This window comes from Lampetra planeri, chromosome 41, assembly GCF_965212315.1.
Source record: "Lampetra planeri chromosome 41, kcLamPlan1.2.h2, whole genome shotgun sequence".
In the NCBI taxonomy this organism is placed as follows: Eukaryota; Metazoa; Chordata; class Hyperoartia; order Petromyzontiformes; family Petromyzontidae; genus Lampetra; species Lampetra planeri.
In genome coordinates this window covers 3,975,399-3,990,215 of record NC_136147.1, presented here as the reverse complement: position 1 = coordinate 3,990,215, position 14,817 = coordinate 3,975,399, and the positions used below count along the sequence as shown (strand labels likewise).

The following is a 14,817-nucleotide window of genomic DNA, read 5'->3' as shown; positions in this document are numbered from 1 at the left end:
AACAATCGAGAAAACCATTCGAGTATTCTTACAGAACCCACGCAGGCTTGGCAAAGTGTTATGAAACAGCTTATTTGCGTCTGTTAATTTCCCTTTGTGACACGTCTAGCGGTGTAGGGCCAGCACTCATATTTTTTTATTGATATTATTATTCTAGGCAGAGCTCCAGTTCACAACTGATGAGACACTGCGGCTGCATTATTTCCCTCATTTGGTCTTTGCTGCGGTGATGCCAGAGCTTAGCTCAGCGACGGATTTGACCTCTGCTTTCGCCAAAGAATTGGAATCGGATTTTGACGATCGGATGGCCGAAGGCGCGGATCAGAATGAGACTCGATCAACATCGCTCTGATTTGGCTCGATCAGAAAAAAATGACAGCATGAATAACTGAACCTTATAAAATTGGCAGTGATGTTGAGGTCTTCTATCACATCTACAGCGGTGTGAATTCATTTGATTTGTAGCTTTGGCAAATCTATATTTCTGGTGGCGGCGTGAAATCTATAGCATCGACCTTCGCGGTGAAGTTGCATAATCTTAATTTCATTCGGGTCGCAAAAAAAAAAGCGGATATTTGCAAAAGACCGTGCGTCAGATCGAATTGGATCCACACGACCCTCTCCCCCTCACCGAATTGCACATTCCTCGTCTCGGAGGCTCGCGCCATCACCGGCTCGTCACCTTGGAGGCCACCACGATGGCATTGCCATTGTCGTTAGCGGACAGCGATCGCGCGAGGAAAGACCCCCCCCCCCCCCCGCTTTCTCTTACCTTTGAATGTCCCTGCCTCTGCCTGACACGTCAAGCATCTGCGCTGCTTCATTAGCAAGGGAGGTGGGTGGGGGGGGGGGCAGGGTGAGGGTGCAGCTGCAGTCGATAATGATGGGGGGGGCGGGTGGGGTGGCGTGGGGGGCTGGGGGCGGGCAACACCCCCCCCCACACCCGGGGTCGCGTGTCGTTGGGAATTTTTGAATTTGTGATTTGCGCGACAGGAGCGGGCGGATGTGGCGCTCGGCGCGGATTCGTTGCATGGGGCGCTTGTCCGTGATCTCTCACAGGGGATGGGGCAGTGGTAAAAAAAAAAAATCTATCTATATATTTTTAAGGGGCTGGGGCGGGTGGAAACGTTTAGAATGCATCTGAAGGTTTGCTAAAGTGCCGTACGTACGCGTACAGGTGGTCGGCTGAATGTGTTTCTTGCTGAATGTGGTGTTTCTTGCCGAATGTGGTGTTTCTTGCCGAATGTGGTGTTTCTTGCCGGTGCCAAAATTCCTGTGCACAGGCTGTGTGAATTGGCCCCGTGTGTAGGTGTGTGTGTGTTGTGCCATTGCCACATCCGTGTGTGTTTGTGTCTATATAGGGAGCGGTGGTGCAGCAGTTAGCACGCAGTTAGCACGCTGCATTAAGAACTCGGTGACCCGAGCTCGATTCCCATTTATGGCCAACACCAGTGACGATTATCTGAACTGGCTCAGCCTCAAATGAGTACGTGGTGCGGTTTTCAAACACCTCCACTGGGGACACAGTATGATTCTGGCCATCCACCCCTCATTTGCCGTGACGACCTTCATAGGTGCTCGCTAAGAGCACTTGCCCCGACATGCTGTGAAGACTATAAGGGACATCTTTGTCTTTCTTTCGTGTGGCACCTGGGTCGGTCCCGTGATTTCCTGCCAGTGGGCGTTTGACACTTCCCGTGACCTTAAAGTGCACTTAGCCTGGCACATGCACCGTGGGTGATCTCACCGACACTTAGTGGCGAATGGCGATTGCTGTTGTTGTTGTGTGCGCGTGCATCTCTACTCTGAGTGTATCAATATCCACGTGTCACCTGTGTGTGCATTTCCCGTGTTTGTACGCCGCTGCTCTGCGTGTACCTGCGCCCGTGCATCTCTGCCTCGTGCATCATGACCCCGCGTGTTTGTGCGTACGTATTGCTCACACACGTGCCCGTGCGTGCGCGTGCCCGTGCGTGTGCGTGCGCGTGCAGACATCCGCGGGGTGCGCGGGTTCCTGGCGCGCGCCGCCCGCCAGGGAGCCGAGGTGTCGCTGCAGCAGGTGGACGGAAACGTGGGCCGCATGATCGCCTCGCTCTTCCGCTCGCTCAAGTACGAGGAGCTGAACCGCTACCGCGACTCGCTCCGCAGGGCCGTGTTGCTGCTCAACCCGCGCCTGGCGCGCACCTTCATCGCCGAGGTACGCGGCGCTCGCTCGCCCAACCCGCTCGCTCGCCCGCGTTGTCATCGTTTGTTGTGTGTATCGTGCTCCTGGGGTATGGTTACTAACGGTGCTGCTCCGTGTTGTCGCGTATGCACGAGCAATTCTAAAGATGTATGTTTATCGGTTGCGTGGCATTTGGGGAACCCCGTGCACTTGGGCGCCTCAATCTGAGGGTTTCCTGGATGTGAAATGTGCTTTTTAATAAATTTCTAGATATTTGTTTAAGTTTTGCTGGCTGGCTGGGTGCCTGGCGTGCACCTTCATCGCCGACGTACGCGGCGCTCGCTTTCCTAACACGCTCGCTCGCCCGCGTTGTCATCGTTCGTTGTATCGTACTCCTGAGGTATGGATACTAAGTGGTGCTGCTGCGTGCTGTCGCATAAGCACGAACAATTCTAAAGATGTATGGGCGCCATGGTGGCGAGATGTTAACTACCTCGCCTGGTGTGCATGAGGTCGTGGGTTCGATCCCGACCTTAATGCCTGTATATTTGGAGTTTGCATGTTCTCCCCATGGTCGCATTGGATTTTTATCAAGGTCTTCCGGTGTTTCCCTCCACATTTAGAAACATGCGTTGTATTTGGCTGCTGTAAATTTCCACGTGATAGGAAACTTTGTTAAGCTATCATTTGTGGCCAGATTGCTTCTGGAATAGTGGGCCTTACCTGGTAAAATAAACATATTTTTAGTAGTTTTATCCAATTCGTGGAATTTAGCGAACCTGTGCTCTTGAAAGCCTCAGTCTGAGGGTTCCCTGGATGTGAAATGTGTTTATTTCATAGCGTTCTATATATATATTTTTTTATTTTTGTTGGCTGGCTGGGTGCCTGGCACGTGGGAGGGCAGCGTTGAGCCGGGATCATGCGTCACGCAGACGGAACGCCTCTCCCCCCCCCCCCCGCGGCCAGTGTATGAAATTGGGGTAAAACAAAAGATAATATGTGCTCACAAGAGCACATTCTTTCCAGCAACTCCATCCAGTGAAGCCTTAGCATTTACCCTCCGCTCACTTCCTCCCGGTGATGGCGAGTGAAGCGGTTAAAAAAAAATTACCGCGCGGGAGGCACAGTCTAAATAATAAATGACGAGGACGAGGACTGCGTCTCAATCTTGTTCGTACCCACGGCCCTCACTCGCGCGTCCGAGCTCGCTCGATCTCGGCGGCGCGCTGGCAATGGCAGAGCCAGGATTTATCAGGTAGAGGGGGGCAACCCCTCCAGCAATGAAAAATTATAGGAGTTGTTCGTAAGTAAGGACTTGTCCCTTGCTTTTTATTCGACGCGTGTGCCTTCAGGGAAGTCGTGGACTGTATCCGCAACTGCGCACAATTCTGAGTCACTTATAACTGCTTTGCCGTTACTTATTGCCAATTATGGACTCAGACTATTGTCCTATCATCTCATAGAGTCCCTGGCACGTAATAATATGCTACACAGTGGCAGTGGGGGTCGCAAAATGTCGATCTATTACTCATAAACCACAATGATCCGATCGAAATTGGGGATTTTGATCGGATCATTGGGGGGGCACGTGCCCCCCCCCCCCCCCCCGGTGTCGAGGAGGGCCGGCGGTGGGGGCTGACGGCCGCTCTGCTCTACCGCGGCACGACCCAATGGGAGAAGGGGGGGGGGGGGGGCGGCTGGTTTGGGGGTGGGGGGGGCGGCTGGTTTGGGGGTGGGGGGGGCGGCTGGTTGGACCGGCCACTTTGCTGCTGTATTGGCCTCCAGTTGCCAAATTAACCCACGCAAAAAAAGTGCTCGCCGCAAATGAACCGCGCAGTTCCTTGCTGAGCTCGTCAAGGAGCATTCAACCATCATCACGCAAACTCCGGTCTTCCTCGCAGCGGCGGCTTTTGGTTGGCCACTGAACAAAGGCGGTCACCGCATCGCGCGCTTTCAGATGCGCTTCCCAGGCCGTCTAGTAGGAAGCCACTGAAGCTTTGCACTTTTAAATCATCTCGATTGAAAACCAATTTATTTATAACTGCTTTTTTGTGTTTAGTTTTTTGTCCTTCCCCCTACAACTCTGACTAGCATGCTTGTCTACGTACGGTGCAAAAAAAAAGTTCAACCTACGTACACTAAAATGGCACGGAGAGTTCGTCTGCATGCCGCAACTCGCGAACTGTGATGCTCAGCCACATAGTTCCGTGAAGAACTCAGCACACCTGCTACTTTCACAATCAACGTTTTTGGGTTTAGATCGCGTTATTTATAAATGTGTCGTAACCCTCCACCACCCGACACGGCCAATCAGTAAAAAAAGTGTCACGTTGACAAAAGACAAATAGTTCACTGCTTTAGCCCACCGGTGTGTTGAAGCGTGAAACCACAACATTTACAATTTGAGTACGACGTTTCGCTGGTAATTGCATCCAGCATCATCGGGCAATTCGTCAGATGATGACACATTTATAAATAACGCGATCTAAACGCAAAAACGTTGATTATGAATAATATTGGTCGCGAAAGCCCACGTGTTAAACCTGCTACTTTGTCGCAGCGCTGTGGTTTGCGAAGCACTGCTCTCTGCGTCACTGACAATAGCGGTGCCTAATCATGGATACAACCCCGATCGTTCATTTGGTGGAAAGGACGCCACGCTGTGGGCTAAAACGTGGGTGGCCCGCATCTGTCTACAATCGTACGTGTAATTTATAAAGTTTGCGACCAATATATATTGGGAATTTTTTTTTTATCAGGGCAGGATCTCTGTCTGTGGTGAGTAGACCGTCCTTTTTGTATTTTTACTAAATCATCATTTGCGTCATTGCTCAATATGGAAGAACGTTCGCTTTTACCTCTAAGGCCGTGTGTGTGTGCTCCCGCGCGCGTGCGCGTGCGTGTGTGTGCGCACACTGTAGATTTAGCTTCATTAAATCGATATTTGATATTTTCTCTGCAAATAAGACGGAGCAGTGGTCGGCACACACCCATTGACTTGTCTACGAATTCCTGCGCGCTGCTCGCGTGCACAGCCTCACATCGCAACTTAGGGAACAAGTGGATATTCTTAGCGAATTATATTTTTGGTTCATTGATGATTTCCACGGAATTCGAGATGGCGTGAATACCCAAGAATTTTTTTGCACGCACAGACTCCCGCCGCCCGCGGCTTTGATGGATTGTTAAAAAGACAACGGCACGCATAAATTAACAAAATACAAACGCAAATACACCCCCTCGTGGCCTGAACAGACCAAGTGCTGTGAGCAAGCACACCTGTGAGTTAACCTTATATGGGGGAGTGGTAGTGTAGTGGTTAGCATTGTTGCACTGCGCTATTAATAAATAATATATAGAGAACCGCAGAGCTTGGGCACTTGCTGGCACCAGCTCACTGCATGGCTGCCTCATCTGTGGTACCTCCTCGCACCTCCGGATTCGTCTTCTCTCTACGAGACGGAGCGAGGTAATGTTCACGTTACGAACTGAAGCAGAAATTATTACTTTGTACCTTTCTTTCGAAATCCTGCCTTCCTTTCAGTGCCTTCAACGCTGTCACCCATCTCCATCACAACTACCTCGGTTACCCCCCCCCCTTCCACCCCTCCTTCCTTTTACAGATTTTTTTTTAAACACCTCACTTGCAACTCCCTCCTCCTGTCAGGCCTTGGCCAGGCCAATAGCGGGCCACTACACGTAAATAATAATCCAGAGTGCTGGTCACTGCCTCTCTTCCTCACAGTGGAGGTCACAGCATTGGGACTGCGTGTGACGTGCTTGGGGTTGGGACAGGGGCCAGAACGTTGAGCCCCTGGGCACCACGATGGCGAAACGTTGACTACCTCGCCTGGTATATACAGGAGGTCGTGGGTTTGATCCCGACCCTGACACCTGTATATTGGGAGTTTGCGGTGTCTCTCCCCGTGATCACGTGGAATTTTTCTCCAGGTCCTCCTGTTTCTTTTCCTCCACATTTAGAATCCACATCACGCGTTTTAGATTATTTGGCAACTGCTATAAAAAGTCTACGTTTTAAGCCACTTCGTTGAGCTATCATTTGTGGCCAGGTCACTTATTAAAAAGAGCTATAGAGCTCAGTGGGCCTTACCTGGTAAAATAAAAATAGTTTAGCTTTAACATTTAGTTCGGAGATGCAGAGTTGGAATCGGGGTTGCAGCCACCCATGACTAATCTGCGTTATCAAGTTGCAGCGACTTTGCAGTTCTTGCCCCATACACAAACCACGGCACGAAAACAAGCCACTGCATACAATTTAGTTTTCACTTTAATTCAGGCGTAATCGGGTTGCGAGGATAAAAAGTTTCCGTTTGATCGCCCGTGTGCCCTACGCTGTCTGTGAGGCAAATTAAAATATCTATGGCGGTGCGGGATGGTGCGTGTGTTTTAATAATCAATGTCTTACGTGTCCTGTATAAATGATCTATGGGGATGGTAAACGTGCTGCACTGAGATCCCGTCGACCCGAGTTCAAATACCGGCCGTGATGTACCTCAACGTCGAGTGATATCTGAACTTGTCCAGGCCTCTTCGAGGTTATTTCAGCCTTTAAATGAGTACCTAATGCAGCATGTAAAATATCGTGTATTGTTGTAGTGTAGCTGTTAGTGCGCTGCTCTACAAACCTGGCCACCCGAGCTCGATTCCCGCTCACGGCCAACACCAGTGACGTATATCTGAACCGGTGCTAGGCCTCCCCTAGGTCGACTCAGCCTCAAATGAGTACCTTGTGTGGCGTGTAAACATCGACACTCGGGACACAAAGGCACGCCGGGCGTGGTGCTGGCCACCCACCCCCTCGCATGCCCTCCCCGGGCCGTCATAGGTGCTCGCTAACAGCACTTGTCCCTTCAGTCTAAGGGCGACATGGGGGATATTTGTCTTTGTAGTGCTGACTGTAAGAGGTCCTCGCTAACAGGACTTGGTCCAAGAGTCTGTTGACAGCTATATAGAAGGGGAGGCGGGCAGAATGATCCTTTGTCTTTTGTCCACGCGCTCTTCATTTATCTCCAATTGCTGCCTCCGCATGATGCCGGCTCTGACGTCCGCGCCAAATGACCGTCCTGATCCGCCCTTGCGGCTCGAGCACAAATTAGGGCCCTGCCGGTCACTCGTCCTTAGCGTCAGGCAGAGTCACCGGCGGCGGCGGAGGCGACCGAGAGAAAGAAAAAACGAAATGTTACCGGCGTCTCCTTCTGCATGCTGACGACGGATGGACGGGCGGAATAACGCACGGGAAAATAGACAATCACATGGATACGTGGGTATACGTATGGATGGAACAGACAAACAAAATCACAATAAAGTTTTTTTGGGGGGGCTGTATCGCGTAAATATGTGTTATTTAACCTGCCACCACCCGACAATTAGTGAGGTTTGTCATGTTAACAAAACGTACCGATGAGTTACTACTTCAGCACACCGATGTGTTGGAGTGTAAACTCACAACATTTACGATTCGAGTGCGACGTTTCGCGACAGCCCATGTGTTTAATTGGGCAAAGCATAGATGCATGGATCGATAGATGGATTGAAACGTGGCTGGATGGATGCACAGACAAATACACCAGTAGATAGACACATGCATACAAGTAAATGCACAGATGCGCAGACATGTGGATGAATAGATGGATGAATGGATGTCCAAGGATGTGAATGTATGGAAAGGAAGAGTTTGGGAGTCTGGTTGTTGAATGTGCTGTTAGCAGGTTATGCTGCTAGTCTGGTTGGTGAGTGTGGTGAGTAGGCCGTGATGATAGTCTAGTTTGTGAGTGTGGTTAGTAGGCCGTGATTATAGTCTGGTGGGACAGTCCCAACTAGGCTGGCATAAAGCCTCCCTCTTAAAGGTGTCAACCCCCCACCCCACGTCAATTGCGAGTGAATATACGGGCCCGGCAGCGTGGACCATGCATTTTCCACGCAGCGCTGCACTGTGCTATGATGATGATGATGACAATAGACTTTGGCGAGCGACTATAATCACGATACATATTTTCGATAGTCGGTGCCGGCCAAAGCGGAGTAGGTAAGCGGGCTCGATACATTTTTCGTGCACAAAGTGGCCGATAAATTTTGCACACAAGTGCCAGACTGTGCCGGTGATCGCAGATGTTGAGGACATGTGGGTCAAATGTCAAGGACATGTGGGTCATATGTTGGTATGGCTGCCACCTCCATATTTTCTCTCGCACCACCATGTCTCCCACATTACCAATTGCTCATCTTATCGTGTTGCACGTTCTTACCTTCCGGTCTCCTACCTCACCTCTTCATCTCCTATCTGTTCACATTTCTCCCTTCTACCTTCTCATCTTTCCATTTCCGTCTCCTCAACTTTACATTACCCATCCAACGCCCCCCCCCCCCCCCCCCCACCATCTGTCTCACCCGAGTCGATTTTCAATTTTTCTACCTCTTTGGCTCCACATCTCTTTACCTCTCCACTCTCCCACCTCATTGCCTCGATCTCCCAGCACCTAATTTTTCTTATCTCCCAATCCTCTTCATTTAACTTCACATCCCTACTTCCCACCTCGAAACTTCCTAATTTCCCCCGGTGCAAAAGAAGTTCAACATACGTTCGTCTATTAGTTTTCCAATGTCCCAGCTCCCCATCTCTGTAGGATCCACCTCCTCACCTTTCCCCCTTGTTTCCTTCCTTGGCAATGAGCTTCCCATCAACGCATCGACCAATTATTTTTACTTGCCCAATTAGCTTAAAAAAAGTTTTAACATTTACAGTCAATACTAATGGGGATGCTCGCACGCCATCAAGGTAAACCCCGTCACAGCGGAGCACATTCACCAGGAGCAGCATCTGTTAGTGACTCATGATTGAGCAGATCTTCTCACCAGTCCTATCGATTCATTTGTTTATATTTCCATTGTCGGCGAGCCTCAATAGCTGACTCCCACTCGCCTGCCTGCTGTTTTCCCTCCCGCTCTCCCTCCTGCTCTTCCGCCTGCCCGGTCGCCCACGCGCTCGCCTGCTCCCCTTCCCACTCTTCGCCCACCCAGTCGCCCGGCCACTCGCCCATTCTCCCTCCCGCGCGCCCGCCTGCCGGCTCTGCCGCTCGTCCACCCACCCGCTCGCCCACCCGTTCTACCTCCTGCTCGTCCGCTCGCTCGCCCACTGTCCCGCTCGCTCTCCTGCCTGGCCACTCACTCATCCGCCCGCTCTCCGACCCGCTGTCCCACCCACCCACCTACTCTCCCGCCTGCTCTCCCACCAACCCGCCCGCTCTCCTGCCCGCTCTCCCGCTCGCCCTGCCACCCGCGCGGCCCACAACCAACCCGCGGGGGCTCAACAGGGTGGCTCAACACGACCCGAGTAAAGTGGCGGGTCCACGCAGGTGGCGCGGAGCTGCTCGCTGCGTGCAAAGCAGGTGGCGGTAAAGGTGCAGCACCGCAACCGATCTCTCGTTCGCGCCGTGGCTGCCGGCGGAAGTGGCCTCCACTGGAGAGAGTTCTGGAGAGAGCCCCCCCCCTTCCAGAGGGCATCGTTGGCCTGTTCTTCCACGCTGGCAGGACGTCTTGCAAGAAGTGGGAGAACTCACGATTTACCCCCCTCCCCCGTGAGCGATCTTAGCTATGGTGTGCTCTGCTGATGGGTGGACGGATGCAGGAAGATTGCCGGGAGATGGAACCGGCAAACTCCGTATTGCAATCCCCTGTGTCAACCATTACACCCACAGCGTAGCCATAGTAGATATCACATTCGCGCGGCATGTTACAAGTTGAAATTATTCTTGTTGTTGTTACTACAATCGAATTGCATCTGATCGTTAATCTCTCTCGTTACCGTGTTTGTCTTTATCCTGAAGGCCGTGGAAGCAAACCTCATCGCGGCCGACAGCCACTGGCTCTTCCTGAACGAGGTCAGCATCGTCACCCACATGACCCCCTGTGACACTGCTGGGGCTGAGTGCCACGATGAGAATCATTCACGATACGATACGCACTCTCGCGGTGTGACCCTCTTTGCGATAACTGCGTCTGCACAGTTTTTCTCGCATTGCCCTTTTTGCTGCACTTCCTGTGCCGGCAAAAGTTCGCTTGAAGGTTCTGAAACTGCCGTTCAATCAACACAAGCCTCATGAGTCTTCCAATCATCGGCGCGTTACAACCTCTAATGTGTACAATACACAGGCTATCCGTTTCAAGATATTTATTTGAATAATCAAATGAACTACGGAAATTAGAACATCGTATCATCTAATCTAATCTTACCGCAATACCAGCAATTGCTGCGATTTTTTTTTCTCCTGAGAAATAAATGTAATGGATTATTGATATTATTCACAAATGTGATTATTGAGTGTCTGGCAAAGCAATATCTCACCTTCTCGTGGTGCCAGATGGTAGTCACACTGTGGTGTGTGTTGTGCGGCGAGCAGTCCCTTTTCAGAGGAAAGACCCCCGTGGCATGGCTAACGTCCACTCACAACCGCTAACGAAGGGGCTGGCAACCCCTCCACCTATTACTGGGAGACAACAGATAGGTAATCAAAATGAAAAAAAAATTGCCAGAGGTGCCCCGAGGAGACGAGCTTCATCGGTGTCACCAGTGTCCTCAGACCATTCCCAGCTTTTCTCTCGGATGAATCAAGATTTAGATTCTGATTCCTACTTCTGCGGTGAGGGAGCTAACACGCCACCTTGGGGGAGCCTCCAGAAACAACGGCCATTAAGCTAAAGTATTAAACGAAACCTTTTACTTTACCAGGTAAGGCCCACCGAGCTTTAGAGCTCTTTTATTCAGAAGCGACCTGGCCACAAATGATTGCCCAACGGAGTGACTTATCACCACGTGGAAATTTATAGCAGCCAAATACTCCAAACGCGTGTTTCTAAATGTTGTGGGAAAAATCGCCCGTAGGACCTGGAGAAAAATCTACATGACCACAGGGAGAACATGCAAACTCGAAATATACAGCCGTCAGGGTTGAGATCGAACCCACGTTCTCCTCTACACCAGGCGAGATAGTTAACATCTTACCACCGTGGCCCTCCATTCTCTGCGGCTGCCCCCCTCGCCCCGTGGAATGTCTGAATGCTTGCTGGGGGAGGAATTCCAGTTATTGGAAGCTAGATCAGTACAGCCCCGGGACATCTGTGAAATACAGGAGGGTCTGGTGGACTGGTTCCATCACTACGAGGGGTGAACGTTACTCCACTCGGGGCATGATACAATATTATTAAAGGGCAGGGAGTGGCTCTTCTTCTGCATGCGGTATGTCCCGTAGGCTTTTGTGGGCTCGCCTCTCCATCAACACGAGGCGAGTGTTTGCCCATTGCCCCCGCCGAAGATGAGGGACAAGGGAAAGACTGACGAGACGTGCCTCATATGACCTCCTTTGACAGGTGTTGGCTAAAGTGTCCCCTTTTCGATAGGAATCTGACTCGGCTATCTTGAATACCCGATTGGGTTATAAAACTAGCACTTTAGGTGGAGAGTGATTGGAAGGCATCGGTCCAGATCAGCTCAACAACAATGGTGAGCAGCCCATACTTTTCTGTGCAGGCTTGTAATCACCAACACGCTATTCTGTTGGAGGTGCATCAACTGATTGCAACGATTGCACTGATTGCAGCAAATGCCGGGGCAACTGACTGCCAGAAATAATTTAGTTCAATCTTTCCAGGCATGCTGAGAAGAGGCTCATGGAGTGTCAATTTGGTTTCAGGCCGGGTCAGTCCTGAATGGATGCCATGTTTTCTCTCTACATCAGAGGTGTGGGTTATTTCAACAGGACCTACAATGACCTGGCCAAGACCTATGGGTTGTCCCTGGCTCTTTTGCTCACAACCATTTAAGGACCTTCCAGATGGTGGGCAGGCAAGGGGGGGGGGGGAGAGCTGCGTGGCCAACCGTCACAATTGTTCTGTGACAGGGGATAGCCTTCTGGCCTCCGACACAATTTTAACGCCTCCTTTTGACCCTGTACTTTGAGAAGCCTTCCGAGGCCATCCCAAAGGTCGACTGGCCGTTAAGTGGGTACCTGGCACGGTGTTAATTAATTCGCGCCAGGGAGCCAGGGGCAGCCATCTAGGTGCAAGCTACACAACTCCTTCCTGCTTCCACTTTGGCTTGAGTCGCTGCTCACCAACAGCGCTTGCTCCAACAGTCTGTTGACAATAATCATTTGTACTCATTAGGCGCCTTTCAAGTCGAATCAGCCTCAAGTGCGTACCCGGTGCGATGAGTAAACATCGCCACTGAGGGAGACAAAGGTGGTCGGGAGTGGTATCTGGCCACCCACCCCCTCGTGTGCCGTGCCGGCCTTCATAGGTGCTGCTCACTAACAGCACTTGCCCCTACAGTCTGTTAGGCTATACGGGGGCGGGGGAGAGGGGGGTCTTTGTCTTTGTACTTGTGTGTGTATCTATGTGCTAACCTCCAATTAGCACGGTTGACTACGTGTGGTATGAAAGAACGTCAACATACAAAGGAGGTCCCATGATGTAGCCGCTCACCCCGAGCTCTCATTACTCTGAGAGTGGCATTGTCTTTGTGCTGTTTGCCTTTTGCCGTCCTCTGGTCTAACACCGTTTTGAGATTCGGCTCGAAAGAAAGCTGTCTCTGGTGTGGACCAATCAGTTTCAAAGACAATGCATATATTATCAGAGTATGTTTTTTTTTTGCATTCTGACTACAAGTATTGTGGTTAATGCAGACATAATTCTATGTACAAAGTTTGAGTTTGGTGTTTTAACATCATAACACCTGTTTTGTTGCCAGAAAAGACGTGGAAAACCCTATTCTCATACATATGTAAACGTATGTACGTGTCTGTGTGTGTCCTTGTGTAAGTGTGTGTTATTGTGTATGTGTGTCTTTGTCCATGTGTGTGTGTGTCTATGTATGTGTGTCTTTGTCTATGTGTGTGTGTCCTTGTGTAAGTGTGTGTGTGTCTATGTGTGTGTGTCTTTGTCTATGTGTGTGTGTCCTTGTGTAAGTGTGTGTGTGTGTCTATGTGTGTGTGTCTTTGTCTATGTGTGTTTCCTTGTGTAAGTGTGTGTGTGTGTCCATGTGTGTGTCTTTGTCTATGTGTGTGTCCTTGTGTAAGTGTGTGTGTGTGTCTATGTGTGTGTGTCTTTGTCCATGTGTGTGTGTGTCTATGTGTGTGTGTCTTTGTCTATGTGTGTGTGTCCTTGTGTAAGTGTGTGTGTGTGTCTATGTGTGTGTGTCTTTGTCTATGTGTGTGTGTCCTTGTGTATGTGTGTGTGTCTTTGTCTATGTGTGTGTGTCTATGTGTGTGTGTCTTTGTCTATGTGTGTGCGTCCTTGTGTCTATGTGTGTGTGTGTGTGTCTGTGTGTGTGTCTATGTGTGTGTGTCTTTGTCTATGTGTATGTGTGTCTGTGTGTGTGTCTTTGTCTATGTGTATGTGTGTCTATGTGTGTGTGTCTTTGTCTATGTGTGTGTGTCCTTGCCTCTGCGCAGGAGGTGAGCCTGGTGGAGGTGCAGGAGCTGGCGCGTGTCTCCGTCGGCCGCCTCACCGTGCTGCGCCAGGTGTTCCCCGCACCGCGCGACCCGGCGCACAGGTGCGAGCGCGACGGGCACCACGTCTCGCCGGCGCTCTGCGACCCCCAGGACCCCGCCTACATGACCCCTGAGGTGAGCAACGTGTTACCCACCACACCAGGTAAGCCACGTGTTACACCCCCCCCCCCAGGTGAACCAAGTGTTACCCCCCCAGGTGACCAACGTGTCCCACAATGCGTGGGGCATGGGTGGGTGGCCAGCACCACGCCCGGCCACCTTTGGCGATGTTAACACACCACACCAGGTACTCATTTGAGGCCGAATCGACCTAGGTGAGGCCCGGGACCGGTTTAGATTGGTCCAGACATCGACGCCTGCACAGACATGCAAGGGCAACACACATACCAAGATCTACTGTTGAGCTGTGAGGTCACCCCTCTGCCATAAGAATGTGGAATTTCCGCCGCCGGCTCAAGGCTGTACATAGCAGCACACAGTGCCTCCTCCGCCTGTTTGAGCAACTCAATGTAACCTCTATTGTTGCCGTTCAGACTGTGAGACAACAAGCTTGCGATTCAATATAACCACACGCTGTCGCGCGCGCAATCGAACTCCAAAACTACGACCTCCGCAATGCCTCGATGATTGCTCGGCACTTCGCCTTGGACGATGAAACGCGACGGGGGCGGTGACGGCGTCTGCGGCTGACATTGCCTTTCACGCCGTGGCAGAAAACCTGCCTTCATCCTCGCTTGGCTAAGGACGAGCGGCACAATGCCCTCTTTTATTTTGCTTAAATATGAACAACGTGATTTCTAAGTGGCCATTCTCACCGCGCTCGCCTCGCTGTCGATCCGAGTCCAGGAGTCCTCGTTCCCCCAGGACGGTCTCTTTAACGAGGGGGGGCGGCGTTCTAGAACAACAACAGCAACCGAGGAAAGGGGACGGATGCTCCATGTGGCAATTTGCAAATTGCTTTTTTATTCCCGCGGAGAACCCAGACGCACTGTCTCAGCAGCTCCGCTGTAATTAGAGACGATGTTCGCAGGGCTCTGTCCGGTTTTAAGGCAGCGCAAAACATCGCGAGCGTCGCTGCTCCCTCTGGGCGCAGGCATTCCCCAGGGTGCCGGTGGGATTTGCTACATT

General features: G+C 51.2%; 1 protein-coding gene across 1 annotated transcript in view; it reads left to right on the top strand.

The window, feature by feature from the left end:
• LOC144732012 (glutamate receptor ionotropic, delta-2-like) overlaps positions 1-14,817 on the top strand; it is a 141,078-nt gene that overhangs the window by 87,532 nt on the left and 38,729 nt on the right. The window contains exons 4-6 of the mRNA XM_078613193.1: positions 1,992-2,197; positions 10,009-10,062; positions 13,630-13,803. Coding sequence (XP_078469319.1) covers positions 1,992-2,197; positions 10,009-10,062; positions 13,630-13,803 — 434 coding nt within the window. The remainder of the gene's footprint in view (positions 1-1,991; positions 2,198-10,008; positions 10,063-13,629; positions 13,804-14,817) is intronic.